Source organism: Vulpes vulpes, chromosome 6, assembly GCF_048418805.1.
Source record: "Vulpes vulpes isolate BD-2025 chromosome 6, VulVul3, whole genome shotgun sequence".
NCBI lineage: Eukaryota > Metazoa > Chordata > Mammalia > Carnivora > Canidae > Vulpes > Vulpes vulpes.
Genome location: NC_132785.1, coordinates 63,011,833 through 63,029,966, shown reverse-complemented (window position 1 = coordinate 63,029,966; position 18,134 = coordinate 63,011,833). Strand labels below are relative to the sequence as shown.

General features: G+C 50.1%; 1 protein-coding gene across 2 annotated transcripts in view; it reads left to right on the top strand.

Annotated features, from left to right (window-relative positions):
- Positions 1–17,528, top strand: part of LGMN (legumain) — a 32,955-nt gene extending 15,427 nt beyond the window's left edge. Inside the window, exons 3-14 of one of the 2 annotated variants that reach the window (XR_012002083.1) lie at positions 3,592–3,689; positions 4,843–4,924; positions 6,547–6,632; positions 7,666–7,741; positions 8,467–8,529; positions 9,259–9,325; positions 10,146–10,264; positions 10,351–10,440; positions 12,191–12,391; positions 13,930–14,100; positions 15,212–15,564; positions 15,789–17,528. Coding sequence is in view for 1 of the 2 variants with exons in the window: in XM_025985567.2 (XP_025841352.2) it covers positions 3,592–3,689; positions 4,843–4,924; positions 6,547–6,632; positions 7,666–7,741; positions 8,467–8,529; positions 9,259–9,325; positions 10,146–10,264; positions 10,351–10,440; positions 12,191–12,391; positions 13,930–14,100; positions 15,497–15,564; positions 15,789–15,831 (1,164 nt within the window). In the remaining variant the exon portion in view is untranslated. The remainder of the gene's footprint in view (positions 1–3,591; positions 3,690–4,842; positions 4,925–6,546; positions 6,633–7,665; positions 7,742–8,466; positions 8,530–9,258; positions 9,326–10,145; positions 10,265–10,350; positions 10,441–12,190; positions 12,392–13,929; positions 14,101–15,211; positions 15,565–15,788) is intronic. The other variant, XM_025985567.2, reaches the window with a different exon arrangement.
- Positions 17,529–18,134: the final 606 nt, after the last annotated feature.

Sequence of the window (18,134 nt, the reverse complement as noted above, 5' to 3'; positions counted from 1 at the left end):
GAATGGTGTGAAATGAAGGCCCAAGTTCATCTTTTTATGTGGATTTCCAAATGGTTCCAGCACCATTTGTTGAAAAGACTCTTCTTTCCCCAGTGTACAGCTGACCCTTGAACAGTATGGGTTGGAGCTGCATGAGTCCATTTATATGCAGATCTTTTTCAATAAATACAGTAATACTCTAAATGTATTTTCTTTATGATTTTCTTAATGTTTTCTTTTTTCTAGCTTACTTTATCGTAGGAATAGAGTATATGATACATACAATATATGAAAGGAAGTGAAAGTCCTCTAACTTTTTCAAAATTGTTTTGGCTATTCTAGGTTTTTTGTAATTTCCTGTAAATTTTAGGATCATCTTGTTGACTTCTGCAAAAAAGCCTGCTGATCATTTTTTTTTATGTTAATAGCAGTAAGTTTTCCAATCCATGAATATGAGATAATCTCTCTATTTGGATCTTTAATTTACCTCAACAATATTTTCAAATTTTCAGTGTACAAGTCTTATACTTTTGTTAGATTTATTCCTGTTTTTATTTTAGTTTTTTAAATGAACCTGGCTTCCGACAAAATAAATCAGTAATTAGGATGCCTTGTCACCAAGGAGAGCAGGTGGTATGCCTGCCCACTTGTATCATAAGGGTGGGTGAAATCTGACATCATATTGGTTTGATGGTTTTTTTTTTTTTCAATGAAAAAGAAAGCAAACAATTGTCTATATCACATGTGTGTGCAAGTTAAAGTGTAATAAGAAAATGAATATCTGTATCAGACTGAAGAAAAAAAAAGAACATTACTAAGACCCTATCCTCTGACTGATTCCCCCTGCTCTCCTCGTCAGAGGGTGAGTGCCTGAATTTTCTGTCAGTCATTCCTTCACTTTGCTTTATGGTTTCACCATGTGAGTATTTAACTGTAAACCATATAGTGTTTCCTTTAGCCTGTTTTGGCCTTTATGTAACTATAACCATAGTGATTGTATTTTTCTACAACTTGCTCTTTTTCTCATTATGTTCCTGAGATTCATCTGTTTTGAAACATGGGTTGTATTTCATTCATTCACCCATCTGCCTACGTGAGCTTCATGGCATCCCGTTATAGGAGCACATAGCAGTTTGTTTTTCCAGCTATTGATGGTCCTTTGGGTTAGTTCTTGGTTTTGTTTTGTTTTGCTCTGAGGAATCCTCTATGGCACATGGGTAGAGTTCCCCTAGGGTTTTGCTGGGAGCAGAATCACCGGGTTGGTGGGGATGAGCTTCAACTTGATTGGATGATGACAAGCTGTCTTCCTGAGGGAAGTGCCTATCCCAGTAAACTTCCACCATCAGTGGATTAGTTTCCTGTTGTGACTGTAACAAATCACTACAAGCTTAGTGGCTTAAAACAGTGCACGTTTATTATGTTAGGGCCCTGGAGGTGAGAAAACCTTAAATGGGTCTGTGTTCCTTTCTGGGCACTCTGGGGGAAGTGCCATGTTCCTACTTTTTCCAACCTTTAGGGGCTGTCCTCATTCTTTGGCCCACGGCCCCCTCTTTTGTGTTCACAGCCAGCAGTGACAGTTGAGTGTTCTTACATTGTATCCCTGTGACATGACTCTCCTGCCTCCTACTTCCACATACAGGGACGCCTGTGATCACATTGGGCCCACTGGATTAATCCGGGATAACCTCCCTATTTATTTTAGGGTCAGCCAGTGAGCCATCTTAAATCCATCCACTGTCTTATTCCCCTTTGTCATATGATGTAACTTAGTCATGGGCTCTGGGCTTTGGGATGTGGACATCTTTGGGGGCTACCACCGTAGTAGAACATCTTTCCTACTACAGGTGGTGTTACAGTTATGGGGACTTAAACATTTCAACAATTTGTATGGATGTAAAGTAGTAATTTTTTTTTTTTTTTTTAATGATAGACATAGAGAGAGAGAGAGGCAGAGACACAGGCAGAGGGAGAAGCAGGCTCCATGCCAGGAGCCCGACGTGGGACTCGATCCCGGGACTCCAGGATTGCACCCTGGGCCAAAGGCAGGCGCTAAACCGCTGAGCCACCCAGGGATCCCCAGTAGTAATTATTTTTTAATGATTTTCAGCTCCTCCCTTTCCCTGGGCTTAACTTTCACGATTCCCCTGTTGTTCCTGTGTGAAGCAGCATCAGGTTCTGGAGTCAGTGCCAGGGATATCTCACTCTGAGCTGGGTGACTTGGGCCAGTCACCTCACCTCCCTAAGCTCCAGGTTCCTTATCTATAAGGTGGGAATCGTTACCTTGATCATGTAGGGTTGCTATGAGAATCAAATGAGAAAATGCATAGAAAAATCTCAGCGCAGTGCCCGACAAGCACTAGTCTGTATATGCCTGACAAGTCCATAAATGTGTGAGTTTTTATTATTTTTTCAGCCATCCATTCATCCCACAGCTCCTGAGTGCCAAACCCAGGATTTACCCATCCAACATTCAGCAGTGGTGTATTTAACACCCATTGTGGCTGTGAAGTCTGTATGTGTGAGGCATCTACAGGCAAAATGCTGGGAATAATGCTTGATGAGCTTTATTGCCCTGATGAGCGTTTAAGACTGTAATGTGTACAAAAGTTCCAGTTCCTAAAGCCGTCTTCCTTAGAGAGCGAGATAGTTGGGCTCCCTACTCTCTTCATGTTTGTTTATGTCTGTATTCTTTTTTAAAATTTATCTTAGAGCACACTAGCAGGGGGAGAGGGAGAGAGAATCTCAAGCAGACTCCGTGCCGAGCTTGGAGCCTGACGTGGGGTTCCATCTCATGACCCTGAGACCATGACCTGAGCCAAAATCCAGAGTCAGATGTTTAACTGACCGAGCCACCCAGGTGCCCCTGTGTCTTTTTTCTGGAAAGACATCATTAAACAGAAGCAGAATGTTAGGGGATATTTTTCTTCATGTTCTTCAAATGACTCCTTTGTCCTGGAGTCTACTGCATGTCTTCTGAAAAAGGAAGCAAAGAATGTCTTCAGCCTCTTACAGACGGAGACTCACATTAACAAAGCTTTTCTTTCATCCCTAATATTGTCAGCCTTGCGGTGGTTGCAGTTTTTTTTTTTTTTTTTTAAACTAGAGAGTACATTCATCCTTTCCATTCCTGAGCTGAAGAGTTTTCACTCAGGTCTCTGAATAGCTGCTATGGGCAGCCACAGTGACTCAGATCAGAAGAATTCCATTTGATAGAGAAGTAGGCTTTGGGTCTTTCGTTTGTTATTTTGTTCTTCAGACCCATCTCAGGGCTTTCAGGAGACTTTTACATAGCGTGGAAGAGGGAAAATTATTCAGGGCTTTTGAAGGCCCTGGTTACCCAGTGGTGGTGCTTTGTGTGCATGTCCATGTATTGTCCACATCTTCACCAACTGCCTGATGAATAACAGTTTGGATATTGAGTGAAATGAGGAAGTTTAAAAAACTGAGTTGAAAAAATATTGGTGTTTGTGTTTTAAGATAATTTAAATAACTCACCAGTAAAGCAAAAGTCAGAGCATGTCTTCCATGAGGAGGAATGTGTTGCTCCATAGAACTCCAAAATTGGCCTCCTTCTGGGCAAAATCTAACACTTGACAAAATCATTTCTCCCAGGCAGATGCATGCCACGCCTACCAGATTGTTCACCGAAATGGGATTCCTGATGAACAGATCATTGTGATGATGTACGATGACATTGCCAACTCTGAAGAGTAAGTAGGCAGCGTTTTGAACTTGGTGGTGAATTCAGGATGTTTTTAAAGATTGATTTATTTCAGAGAGCATGTGCATGTGTGTGTGGGGAGGGGTAAAGGGAGAGGGTGACAAGCAGACTCATCACTGAGCAGGGAGCCCGATGAGGTGCTCAATCCCAGGACCCTGAGGTCGTGACCTGAGCCAAAACCACCAGTCAGACTGAGCCACCTAGGTGCCCCCCCAGGATATTTTTTTAATAAATGCATGCAGACTCATAGGAATCTGTAGAATCAGCATTAGAATACAGACATTAGAACGTAAAACAGACGTGCAGATGAAACCCCAAAGGCTGCTTCCATAGAACTTGGAACATTGCTCAGGGGCAGCGGCAGCGGTTGAGTGCTGAGGGGTGTTTGGGGGCCAGTGCTCTGGAAGAGCTTAAAGTGTGAGTTCCTCCTCAACGTGGAGACCTCACATTGGGTTCTGCATGGCCTGTTTGTGACCTTAGAGCAGGGCGCACAGCACGGAGGAGTTGCCTCTGCAGCCCCATGCATAAAAGGCTCTCGTTTGTAGGTTAGATCCAACTACCCTTCTTTCTGGGCCTATTTGCTTTTATTATTTGTTGACTTCAGTTTTATGAATAGTTCTCTTATGCCTGCCTCTCTGATGTCTTGAGGAGACCGGGGCAGCAGTGTGGGTACTATGTCTACAGATGTGGTTTCTCCCTGACTTACCGGCTGGAGCCAACAATGGGGATCCTGTGATGGCACATACTCCATCCTGGGCTTTCACACCTAAGCTCTTGTATTAAGGTCTTGCCTTTCCCCCTGTCTTTTTCTGTAAGTAGTTTTGCTCTGAGAGATCTTTTGCTCAGATCTTGCCCTCGGGATGCTCAATGGTTCCCACAGGAGGCCAGGCACACCTGTCCTCAGTTTCCAGGATAGCTCTTGGTTGCTCCTGCCAAGAACTCGACACCTGGGGGCTGCCTGAGATCCCCTCCCGCCCCAAGCTCTAAAACCCTTAGTACCTTGGCGACTGGGTGGGTGATGAGAAATGTCTTTAGCAAACATGGTTGCCGACTATTTTTATATGTAACGGGGGCCTGTTTTTGAAGAGATATTTCAGAGATGTGACCCATCATGTGCTTCCAATGTGTCCTTTGGTTTTCAGCAATCCCACACCAGGCATTGTGATTAACAGACCCAATGGCTCGGACGTCTACCAGGGTGTCCTCAAGGATTATACCGGCGAGGTGAGGGGCATGGGCATGGAGCCAAAGGCTTTGCTTTCCATTCCAGTGATGATTCTCCCCTCATTCTTGCATTTCCAGCTTCAGAACCTCACTAGACTGATTGATTTCTGGTCAGTGCTTTGTGTTCCTGTTAAGATTTGTGCTTGAGGAGTAATTTCTGAGAGTTTTGTAAGAAAGCCAAGGGAAAAAAAAAACTGGAAAAGCAAGTTAGAAATAAGTGGTAGTCTACTGATCTTTAGATTCTGGTCGTCCCACACTTTAAGCCTGATCGTAGATTTCCTTCAGTAATACCTGATTTTCTTGAGGTCTTGCTGCTAACCTAATTAGAGACCTATGCTCTTTTCTGAAAATCAATTTTCTCAGCACCAGTCCTGGCACAGAGCAGCCCTGGATTTTGCTGAGAATGTTTTTTATTAATTGTTAATGCAAATCACTTCTGAATAGTATCCCCTGTCGATACAGGCTGAAGCAATTGACACATTTGTAAAAAGCACCATAGTGATGCTGTCTTGTGGTTTGCCATGGTCTCTTTCTCCTGATTTCAGAAGCATCATTTAGGAACTAATATTCCTGGTAGTTAAAGAAGCATTTATCTGAAATTCAGCAGTTCTTTCAGTTTCTTTTAAATTCAAGTACACTTAAACTGAACACATCATACATGTGATGTAGATGATCCCATTTTCATGAAAATTCTTTAATATAGTGAAATAAGGAAACATCTGGACTCTTAGATGGTAGGTATAGAAAATTTGGTGATTCATTTGCTTCAATGTGGATGGAACTGGAGGGTATTATGCTGAATGAAATAAGTCAGTGGGAGAAGGACAAACATTATATTGTCTCATTCATTTGGGGAATATAAATAATAGTGAAAGGGAATAGAAGGGAAGGGAGAAGAAATGGGTAGGAAATATCAGAAAGGGAGACAGAATATGGAAGACTCCTAACTCTGGGAAACGAACTAGGGTTGGTGGAAGGGGAGGAGGGCGGGGGGGTGGGGGTGAATGGGTGACGGGCACTGAGGGGGGCACTTGACAGGATGAGCACTGGGTGTTATTCTGTATGTTGCCAAATAGAACACCAATAAAAAATAAGTTTATTAAAAATTTGGTGATTCCTCCCTCCTTATACTTTTCTATATATATATATATATATATATATATTTTTTTTTTTTTTTTTTTTTTTTTTTTTTAATGCTCAGGCATCGGTGTTATCTTTAACCTTGAAGGACCTCAAGTATCCTTGGGATTTGACTTTGTAGGCAGCAAACTGGATGCAAAGGGAGGCCCAGTACTAACGGCTCTCCTCCCTCTGCTCTTCCTCTGAGATGCTTCACTCCTTCTCTGCTGTTAGTCCCTACCTACCAGCGTCTTGAGTTTCTACACGTGGACTTCGTAAAGGTCAGGAAGGGATGGCAGGAGTTGCCATCAGCCAACAGCAAGATGATATTTGACAGGAGGTCATGCACAGGCTCCAGGAACACTGGCCTTGTGTCAGGTCTTACTTCGTTCCAGTCTTTGCTCTTAAGCCTCGAGCCTTAAAGATGTGTGGTCTGCTACATCAGTAAACGCTCTGATTTAGAATGACAGCGGCATCTGATTTTGACTTCCAATTCTCTGTAGGATGTCACCCCACAAAATTTCCTCGCCGTGTTGAGAGGTGACGAGGAAGCAGTGAAGGGCAAAGGCTCTGGAAAGGTCTTGAAGAGGTAACGTCTGTTTTATAGCTAGCACACTTTCCTGAGTGGTTTGGCACCCAGCATAGGTGACGTTCTTTCCCTTGTCCTGACTTCAGACAGGCTGTGCAGAGCTGTGGCTTCTTTGGGGGAGCCCATCTCTGTACTGAATAAACTCTAGGAGCCGGGGTGGTTCACTGTTATTATTAATGAAATGTTCCCTATTACTTATACCCATTGCTTTTTGTTGTCCATGGGTCTTAGTGCTGGTATGTTCCACAGCCAGCGGAATGCACCCGAGACAGGCCTGAAGCCCCGCAGCCAGTCACATTGGTCTGGGCTGCTGTTCTGTGCTGTGTTCGAGGTCGGCCTGTTGGGGAGAGGAGCATGTCCACATGCACAGCACTAGCCTTTGTACTGGCAAAACCAGCCCTGCTGCCTGCCACTGTCTGGGTGGGAGATGTTTAGCATCTCTTTATATAGCACTTTTAAGTGATGTCGGGACTGTGGTCACATGCCTTCAGACCACCTCAGGTCCTTAACAGGTGGTACTGTTCCTCTCATGCTGGAGGGGAGAGGTAAGCACAAGTGAGTATATGGGCAGGTGGGCAGGGCACACCGTGGGCAGACGATGTGCAGGCAGAAGGGCCTGGAAGAGAGGATGTCTGAGCTGAAGGACTTTTTTTCTGTGTGTGTTCTGGCTTCATTCCTCATTTTGGGGAGACCTGGTAAGAGAGTGGCTGCTGGCGTGCATCCTGGTTACCAAGGGATGCCACTCTTTGAATCACACCTGGTCCATAAGATAAGCTACCCAGCAGACGTCTCTGCCTTCCTGACCATAATTTATAACTGCGAAGCTCTAGAATGTGCCTTGGGGTTCATGGTCACCCTCAGAGGGAGCTGAGGGCAGAGGCGGGTAGCAGGCCCTGGGTTCCTCGTCGTGTCTAGTTGGGGGACCGTAGTTCTCAAGCCTCTTCTTACTTTTCGGTAAGAGCAACTTTTCAGAGAAGTGAGAATAGGAACTGGTCAAATCTGACTCTTCTTGTCTGTCACACTCTCTCGACAGTGGACCCCAGGATCACGTGTTCATTTACTTCACTGATCATGGAGCTACTGGCATCCTGGTGTTTCCTAATGACGAAGTGAGTTTTTCTTAACATTGTGAGGACAGAGTAGGAGGCTGGCAAACACAACCTTGGTGTCAAAGTTAAGACTGTAATGTGTGTTTCTAACGCCCTGCCTGGGCTGGTTTCTGTGTGTGGCCAGTGAGTGCAGGGGACACACTTAGCAGCCTGGAATCTGCAGAAGCATCTCTTCCAGCAGGAGTTCCCTGCATTTCTCTTCATATCCCAGCCTCAGTAAACCGTCTCCAGACTTGGGTACATGGCACTAGATGCAATAGTAGAACACGGTCTCTGAATGCTTCAAACAAAATAATGAATGAGAAAGCACATTCTCTTCCACTTTATAAATATGTATATATATACATACATACATACATTTAATTAATTAATTAATTAATTAAAGATTTTATTTATTCATGAGAGACACAGAGAGAGGTAGAGACACAGGCAGAGGGAGAAAAGCAGGCTCCATGCAGGGAGCCCCATGTGGGACTTGATCCCAGGACTCGGGGATCACGCCGCCCTAGGCCAAAGGCAGATGCTCAACCACTGAGCCGCTCAGGTGTCCCTCCCTTTTTCAATATTTAAATAAAACAAGTGAGATGCCACGTGGGGATAATGCGGGTCACGATGTTTCTAAGGGCCAGAATTTACAGAGCATCGTTAGGGCTTTATCAGCAAGTTATCCAGCAAGTGGTTTCTTTTGATCTTTTGGTCTGAATGTCAGTCTTCCTACCTTTCAGCTTCATGTGAAGGACCTGAATGACACCATCCATTACATGTACAAACACAAGATGTACCAAAAGGTAATGTCAGCACTTGATGGCTTGGGGGTGATGCAGAGCCTGCCATCCCACGACTGCCCCCACTCCACACAGCTGTTTTCTGGAGAATGTCCATGTGCTCAGTCTTGATCGCCAGTTCTCCAGGACTTACCTTTAGTGATTCTAGGGCTTTAGCTGTTAGATCAGAATTGTTAGAGTTCTTATTAAGACACGGTGTGAACCCCAGCGCTAGAGTTTGACTCAGAGCCTGGGGAGAGGCCTGAAAACTTGGCTTTGAGTTGATGCTGATGCTAGTGGTCTACGGGCTGCTTTGAAGACCCCTGTTTTTAGCGCTGACACCAGTTAGGTGTTGGTGAAGATACCACCATCTTACCTACACTTTGGCCTTTGCTCATCCCAGGAACAGCCTTTACAGAAACTGAATAGCCCAGGCACGTACATGACAGAAATGTTGGAAAGATGGCCTGCTGCACTGTCTCCCTGTATCGAATGGCGAAACAGTTTTCCTTAGAATGACCTGTGGGACTATTTGCCTGCATCATTTGAACTAATAGATCATTTAGTCTGTTAGTAATGAGTAGCTCTGAGTCTTTCTGGCTTGCATGACGGCAGCTTCTGTAGCCTCCAGCAGCCACTCACAGCAGAGGTAGCTCCCAGAAGCAAGAGTAAAAGACTCTGAAAAGTGGGTGAAGAGAGGGGCAGAGCCAGAGCCACATGTGTGTGAGGTCACCTGTCTCGTCTGCCTCACAGATGGTGTTCTACATCGAAGCCTGTGAATCTGGGTCCATGATGAGGCACCTGCCCAGCAACATCAATGGTAGGTGGTGGGTCTGGCCGCTGAGCCCAGCGGGTGAGCAGGTTGCTCAGTGGCACGATTGGTCATTCCACTCCGAATCTGTGACGTGAAGAACCAAGGGGTCTCTATGAGTAGGGAGCTAGGGCAGCCTGGTGCACAGAAGTAGGGGTAAGGGCAGCTCTGGGCTCCGCCTTCACATATTAGTGGTCTGGGAGAAAAGACCAATGGGAGCTTTCTGGTCTTCTTCCAGGGACTAGTAAAGCTCCTGAAGTCCAGGGTCACATAGTCCTGAGACCAGCTCTGGTCCCTTGCAAGGCATTGCCAGCTGGCTGTGATCTTGAGCAGTTGACTGACTGACCCTCACTGACCCTTGGTTATTCCCCCCTATAAAGTGGGGATAAAGATGGTGCCTGTCTGCTGGGGGAGGTGCATTTGAGGTGTTGACATTTGCCCAGCACGATCCTGAGCCCACAGTAGCAAGATAGTAAATGCTGGCTATTGTATATGTTTAGGCAAAGCGTTTGTCCAGTAAACAGTGGATTTCTCTGGAAGTGAGATTAGGTTTCATTTCATATCCTTTGAGTTTCCAGAGCTATTATAATCTTTCAGCATTGTTTTAAAATACCTCGGCGTCCTAGTGAGCATGCGAGCTTGCTTATTTATTTCCACAGAAAGTGTCTGTCAACCAGCTTCTCTTTCTCCCACATTTAATTGTAGACAGTGACTGTCACCGAATGAACAGGGCTGGGTACAGCTGCCAGCTTTGAGCGCACTGGGAAGGAGGGAAGGACCCACAGCAGGGGGCAGAGGGTTACAGCACGACGTCTTGAATCCCTCCTAGTTTATGCGACCACAGCAGCCAACCCCAGCGAGTCATCCTACGCCTGTTACTATGACGAGAAGAGGTCCACATTCCTGGGGGACTGGTATAGCGTCAACTGGATGGAGGACTCGGATGTGGTGAGCCCCTGAGAATCTGGCTGTTCCACTGAGGCGTGGCCGTTGGCTCTGATCATCAGAGGACTTTCATGTTTCTGTCTTTGCAGGAGGATTTGACGAAGGAGACCCTCCACAGGCAGTACCAGCTGGTGAAGTCCCACACCAACACCAGCCACGTCATGCAGTACGGAAACAAGGTGAGAAGGGCAGCCTCACACTGCTGCCACTGATGTAGAGCCTCGGCCTGGCTCCTCCGGAACATGCCTCTCTTGGGGGAGAGGGGCGGAGACCCAGGAGAAAGATGGCTGAGGTGTAGATGGCTTTGCCCCTTGCTGCCAGCTGCATCCGGGGCACCGGGCCTGGACTCTGGGATCAGACTTTGTTAGGTTCACTCTTGAAAAGCTGTGAGATTTGGGGTGGACTGCTTCCCCGAATCTCCATGTCCTCCTCGGTCAGAGCTGTAGAGTTCAATCAAAGAAGACCACGCACCAGAAACACTAAGCAGGCTAGGCACGTAGGAAGAGGTCACAGCCTTGAAAGCTTCTGTGAGTTTCGGGGCAGTGCCTCAGAGGACCCCAGCCCTGCATGTGGCAGCTTGTTACCTTTACTGTCAGACCAGAATGTAGGGAATTCCACAGCCGCAGACCCAGCTGTGTTGAGAAGGGACCTACAGTGGTTAAATGGATGAGTTTATCAGGGCTGTGTGGACAGAGGTCACAGCAGGTGGCTGCTGTGCTGCCAGCTGGAGCTGACCCCTGCCACGTGCAGGGGGGTGTCTGTGACCGAACATTGTTCCCTAGGCGGCCTGCACTAGCTTATCTTGCCCCAGCAGTCATGTGTTCCTTCAGTGCCAGCACTGTCCTTGTAGGAGACGCTGTGAGCTGGTCAGTGCCGCTGCCTTCAGCTCCTCGCTGGCACCATGTAGACCTGAGCCTGGGCAGGAGATATGCCCTCAGGGTGCCCCAGGCCTTCTTGGGCCTCATGAGTAGTGGTGGTGGAGCAGGGAGGGGAGATGGCAAGGGAAGGTGACCTGCTGGAGGCGGGATCAGAGGTGTCACTGCCCTGGCCTGTGGGATTGAAGCAGGAGAGGCTTCCTGCTGGCATTTGACTTCTGCACTGGCTGTGCCTGGTCTTGGTTGAAGACATAGGAGGGACCTTTCCAAACACGATATGTTGATAGATGTTTGTGTATATTTTATTATTTGTCTTAGAACTTGCTTGGTTTAGGAAAAGGATTCCTTGTCACACTTCTTCCCTCTGATGGGGGGGTCTAGTCTGGAGCCTGGCTGACATGCCTGTTTGGCCCTGACGGTCCGCTGTCCCTCTCAGTGGACCCAGATGTCATCCAGTTCTAAGCTGGGCTTTGTGCCTTCCTGATCCTGAATCCAGGGTTGGCCAAGGGATTATGGACTGTGGGGTAGGGCAGGAGCGGGGGGGCCGGCACAGGCTGTGGGGTTGGGTGGAGGGGTGGTGTGGGCTGTGGGGTTGGGTGGAGGGGTGGCGTGGGCTGTGGGGTTGGCTGGGGGAGTGGTGCATGGGCTGTGGGGTTGGGCGGGGGGGGGGGGTGGCGCGCAGCTGTGGGGTTGGCTGGGGAGGGGGTGGTGCTTAGATAGGGCAGCAGAACCCAGAGTCTTCCCTGGCTGAAAACCTGAGTCCTGGCTCAGGTCCCTGTGGAGCTGTGATGGCCTTTCCTTTGTGACACAGTGAGTGGTTCTCCCATAGAGGATTTCAGGCATCTCGAAGTTCATCATTAGGGGACCTCAAGTGCTCACATGTGTCTTCTGTCCCCGTGTTGAGGGCCAAGTGTGTGTTCACAGGCTGTGACTGGGGCCCTTCTGTGGTCCTGAGGCCATGGGCTTGAGCGGGGAGCCTCCCCAAGTGGCCAGAGCCAGGACCAAATGGGATGTCTGCTTCTCCCACTCACCTGGCTATCCCCTCTCTCCTCAGTCCATCTCCGCCATGAAAGTGATGCAGTTCCAGGGGATGAAGCACAAGGCCAGCGCCCCTATCTCCCTGCCTCCTGTCAAGCACCTTGACCTCACCCCGAGCCCTGAGGTGCCCCTCACCATCATGAAAAGGAAGCTGATGAGCACCAATGATCTGCAGGAGTCCAGGACTCTCGTGGAGCAGATCCACAGGCACCTGGATGTAAGTCGTGCTTGAAGGAACCATTTCCAGTTGCTGCTCCCAGCCTCAGCAGGCAGCGCAAGGGACCTGGGTGTCTGCGTCTTGAGGGTCCACCAGCAGGGACCTGAGTGTCTGTGTCCTGATTCCTGATGTTTGGCCAGTGGGACGTGAAGCTGGGCCACAGCAGGGCCCACCCCCTCCGGCCACATAGGAGGCAGTGGGAAGGCGTGTGGCCCTTGTGTGTGTTAACAGGGAGGTGAGTGAGCAGGGCCGAGCTGTCCTTATCCTGATCTTGGTCCCTGGGCAGCAGCACAGATGGGATGTGGGCGTTTCCTTGTTTTTATTCCTAGTTGCTCAGGAAACATTCTGCGTGTATGTTGCCACTTGATGAGTTATTAGCCAATCATGGTTTTAAAAAAATGCAATGCAGCCTACGTTTCTACCCCCTTAGGAAATCATAGAGCCTAAAATTCTTCCTGAGCCTAAAATTCGTGTGAGCGATCTTTTGCCCTTTTACCACTGCTGATTGTTTGCAGCAGCTCATCTGATTCTTTGAAACCTGCAGAATTGGCGATTGAAGCTGCAGCCGTGTGTCTAGAAGCACCAGCTGGCAAGCGGGCCCCGGGAGGCCGGGTAGAGGCTGTGTCATCCTGGCAGTGTCCGCCCTGTGCCGTGCAGCCCGTGTTTCCAGGACAGAGACCACGGCTGTGGTCTGGCTCCCATTCCTGTGTCTGATAATCCCAACAGGGCCCCGCAGGGGCGTAGTAACTAGAGTGCAGCACAGGGTGACAAGGAGGTCCTCGTCTGGGTTGGTCTGGGACCTCCCTCCATTCCTACTGGAGCCTGGACTCCAAAGTGCTGTGTTGAAATGCGGTGATCGTGGTATCTGCTGCGTTAGAAATGAACGCTGAAGTTTTAAAAATATATTGACCTGTTAGAAAAGTATTCGACCTATTTTGTGGTAAAGTATGTTTTTTATTCAGCATGTGGGAAGGACGTGCCACCACCCTCTGTGCCCCATGTCTGTCAGGTGGTTTCTGGAACAGGCGGCTCCATTCACGGGACAGTTGCTTGGCCACAGTTTGTACACCTGCTGCTCTCCTCAGGGTGGGCCTTGCCTGCACCTCAGGTGTTTGGAGGCAAAAGTGTCCATCTCTCAGAGACCCCAAGAGCACAGGGTCGTGCGAGGCTTTCTGGCTGTCACGTCTCCCCTGCACATGGCTCCCCCCACAGGATGCTGTTGTTGGCGTCTGATTGTTTTAAAGATTCATTTATTTAGTTGAGAGAGAGCAAGTGAGAGAGTAAGACAGGGAGAGTGAGCGTGAACAGCAGGAGGGGCTGAGGGGGAGGGAGGGCAGGCACCTGCCGGGCAGGGCGCCAACGCAGGACTTGACCCCAGGACCCAGATCACGTCCTGAGCTGGAGGCCGGTGAAGCCCCCCGGTGCCTTGTGGGCGTTGCTGGGCCAGGAGCCACGTGAGGAGAGAGATCTGTACACAGGCCCCTGAGCGATCACGGCTCCAAGGGGCCACCCTGAGTCAGGCTGTGTTGTCCTCACAGGCAAGGCACGTCATTGACACGGCTGTGCGCAAGATGGTCTCCTTGATGGCGAGCTCCGACACAGAGGCCAAGTGGCTGCTGTCCGACAGGGCCGAGCTTAGGGCCTACGACTGTTTCCAGGCGGCCGTGACCCACTTCCGCACGCACTGCTTCAACTGGCACTCCGTCATGGTGAGATCCCCACTGCGAGGTGCCTGTCCCCTGAGGTCACAGGAGGCCTGCTGCCTCATAGAGGGTCCCATCCAGGCTCAGGAACCAGAGGCGCTGCCTGGGGCCTCCGACGGGCATGGGGGTGGGGAGGGGTGGGGGCAGGACGGCCTGGTTGCTGACCGCAGGAGCCGGCCCCAGGCATGCACGCTGCCAGGTGGGTGAGCATGTGTCTGTCATGACTCAAGTGACGGGGGGTGCTGCTTCCCCACAAGCGCCTGCTGGGTCCCTGCATGCCCCACGCCCCAGCGGCCATCGGGACTCTGTCCCTTGGGCCCCCAACCTATCCCCACACTTACTGTCAGAGGATGGGAGCGTGGTTCCTTCCCCGCAGACCCCACAAGGTCGGGCAGGAGGCACCTTGGTCAGGTTGTGCGGCTGGACCCTTGTGGGGACACGGTCGGTAGGGCAGCTGCGAGCCTGTCCTGCCCCAGCCTGTCCTCATAAACTGTCTCCCAGGGGCGTGGCCATGCTCCCCTTGCAGTCTGTGGGGCTCCTGCCGCCCGCAAAGTCAGAAATGCGTCCTCTCCAGCGTTCCCAGAAGGTGTGCCGACTTCTGCTTCTCAACTGTGCTCCCCATGCACGGTCACTGGCCTCGGACGGCCGCTTGGATCTAGATTCAAATCCGTTAGACTAATTCAAATGAAATAAGATGAAAGCTTTGTGTCTTGGCTGCAGTAGCCATATCTCCAGTGTGCGCTACTCTCTTGGGGCTACAGCCTCTGCGTGGGGAGAATTGTCTAGAATGTTTCCATTGTGGCAGAGGCACGGTCGGGCCGTGATGTGTGTACTTGGTTGTGATGTCCCCAAAGACAGGGAGCTGGGAGCTCGGGATGATGCACTCTGTTACCCAGAGGCTCTCAGTTTTATTTTTTCTTTTCTTTAACTTTGTCAGGCAGGTATTTTTCTCACTTGTTTAATTAAAACTCTCCCCCTTGTTTAATCCATGCTTTGTTTTCGGGGGTTGATGTTTTGCGTCTGGAACCACTTGGAGTGGATTTGTTCCTTCCTCCTGAGTGTTTCCAGACTCCCCGGGAGGTTTTTCCAAATAAACTAACCTTCCTGGTCCTTGCAGTCTTCACCTGCTGCGAGCTGGAGCCACATCCGCTGGTCCCGTCCTCAGTGCAGGCCCCCCGAGAAGGAGGTTCCTGGAACTGGAGGCCAGGCGGGTGGGGGCCCAACTCCAACCCTGCCATGGGCCCCAGCCCACAAATCTCAGTGCATGACCGAGTTGGGGGAGGGGGTCCAGGACTATGGGTCAGGAGGCGTTAGGTCTGGGAGCGCGGTGGTGGTGGTAGGGTTCCCCATGAGGAGCTGGGTGGGCATTTGACCACGTCCCTGGGGGCTTGTTTCCCTGCAGTACGAGTATGCGCTCAGGCAGCTACACGTGCTCGCCAACCTCTGTGAGAGGCCTTTCCCGATCGACAGGTAGGTCACGGGCCTCCCCCCCCCCCCCAGCAGTGGGAGGGTCGCCCTGCGAGGCAGGGAGCTGTCTTCTCTGCCTACCACACGGGAGGGCATCAGATCCCCACCCCGGGTGCTCACCATTGATGGCTGCGTCCCGAGGATGGCCTGCTCCAGGCTGTGTGAGGTTGGCGTGGGGTTGCCACCCCTGACACGACTCACCCGCTCTGCCTTCCTGACTCCTGCAGAATCAAGCTGTCCATGGACAAGGTGTGCCTCCACTACTACTGACACGTTGGCCTCTGGAGCGCCTCTGCGCCGACTCACACCCGGGAGGGGCCTTGGGGCTCCGGGGTGCAGGCTCCCTCCCCCACCTCCCTCAGGTCCCGTGTGCCTTGGGGCCTGCCTGCCTCTGAGTGTGCTTCCAGTCTTGAGGTGTAGGGGGGCAACAGGCTCTCGCTACCAGGGTCTCTGTCCCAGGGGGTTGGAGGCCAGGCCTGCGCATCCTCGGAATGATTTTACCCAAGATAGATGCACAGCCCCCGATGAAAAATGATCTTTAGAAAATGCTAAGATCTTTGATTGTTTTTATATCTTTATTTATCAATAACAGGCAAGGCTTACGAAAATAAAGATTCATGACTGAGCCTGAGTAGTAATTTCAGGCCCCTGACTTTGCAGCTGGTGCTGCCCTCTACCCCCCCAGTCCTGCGCCCTGGACACTTCAGCCTCCTGTGCCCTGTGACCAGCTGCCCTTGTGCCCCCAGCACCTTTCCCTCCAGTGAGAGATCCCAGGGGAATCTGGGTGCCACTTCCCCTTGAGCCCCTTCAGCCCCATCCCGAGTGTCTGCAGAAAGTTCCTCCCTGGCTGGCAGGGCTGCCCTGGGGCATCTCACAGCAGCTCGGCCGCGTCAGGGTCTGAGTTCACTGGATGGGAGGGGGTGGGGTGCATCCGCTTCTGGAGGCAGAGGCTGCCTGGCTGTTCCCTGGCCTAGCGCCCCCCCTCCACATGGATGAACTCAGCAGGGACTTCCCTGAGGACGTGTCTGTGACCTGAGCGCACCCCTGTAGGGGGCGGCCTAGAGCAGCAAACAGGAACGGAGTGCCACCCAGCCAAGTCACCTGTCGCCAAGGACCACGCACCCTCGGTTCCACCTCCAGCTGATGTCCAGGACGGGCAGGTCCATGGACACGGAAAGTGGACAAGAGGCATCAGGCAGTGGGAAGGGGGGGAAGGGGCTATTGCTGTTGGGGATGTGGGTCTTTTGGGAAGATTGAGAATGTCCTAGAACGGGTTGTGGCAATGCACACATGACTGATTATACAGAATGCCTCTGGATTGTATGTGTACATGGGATGGTGTGGTTTGCTCGTGACATTTCAGTGATGCTATTTCTCAGAATAAGCCACAGAGCCAGGTGCTGTTGAGGTAGGAGCTGGAGAGAGAGCAAGTGACACCACCTGGACGCCAACACCTGGGTGCCAACGACCGCCTGTTATATAGCAGCCATCGAAGCCTTAGGGGCTTGGGGTTACGGACCAGAAGCCGGGACACCAGCACCGGGGTCATGTCTGTGGCAGATTCCAGGTGCTTCTTTTTTTCTAATGGGTCCACGGTTGTCCTTTCCCTGTGATCAGATGACCTCAGGGGTCCAGAGATCTGGGGGTGCGCTAGGGCTTCAGCTAACAACAGGGAGCACACGGTGTCATCACGAACACTCAGTGACGGGCCCCCAAGGACTGCCTGAGGCCCAAAGGAAAACACCAAAAGGAAGAATTTTTAAAGGGAGTGTTTTAGAAGGACTCACGATGCAGGCGGTGAAAAGCTCTATTCGTCCTCTTAGGAATGGGGTCTTGCGTCTCGTTTGTCCTCTCTGTAGAGCAAGGTACTTATCTAATAAATACAGAAGCTTGAATATTCGTGGTTCCAAAGGTGAAGAGCAGCCATGTTTTATTCCTCAATAAACAACAATTTCCTAGTCACAGCACCTCGGCCTGCTTTGTCCTTCTGGGGCTCCACAGGCTCTTGTCCCTCGTACTAAATCCTTCCTGTTTGATTTCTCTGTTTTAAAGATTTATTTATTCATGAGAGACAGAGGCAGAGACACAGGCAGAGGGAGAAGCAGGCTCCTCACAGGGAACCCGATGCGGGACTGGATCCCAGGACCCTGGGATCACAACCTGAGCCGGAGGCAGCGGCTTGACCGCTGAGCCACCCAGGTGTCCCTTCTGTTTGATTTCTAATTGGGTTGATCTTCCCATGTGTATCACGACTAGGAACGGCTTTTCTTCTTTGGTGATTCTATCCAAAATGTACAGACACGTCTTGGCACCAAGTCACATGGCACAAAAATACTCAGAGCAAAACGTAGCCATCCCTTCAACTCCCCATAAATCCCAAATACCATTTATTCACCAAAACCCCCATCTGTGTATCAACACCTGTGTGCAACATACCTTCTCATCAGAAAACCAGAATACCATGCAAAACTAATACATTGCTTAGTGAAGTTTAAGGTGAACATCCTTGTAACTGTCACCATTATCAAGAAAGAGAAGTCAGGTCAAGGTTCTCACAGAAACAGAGCCCGTCA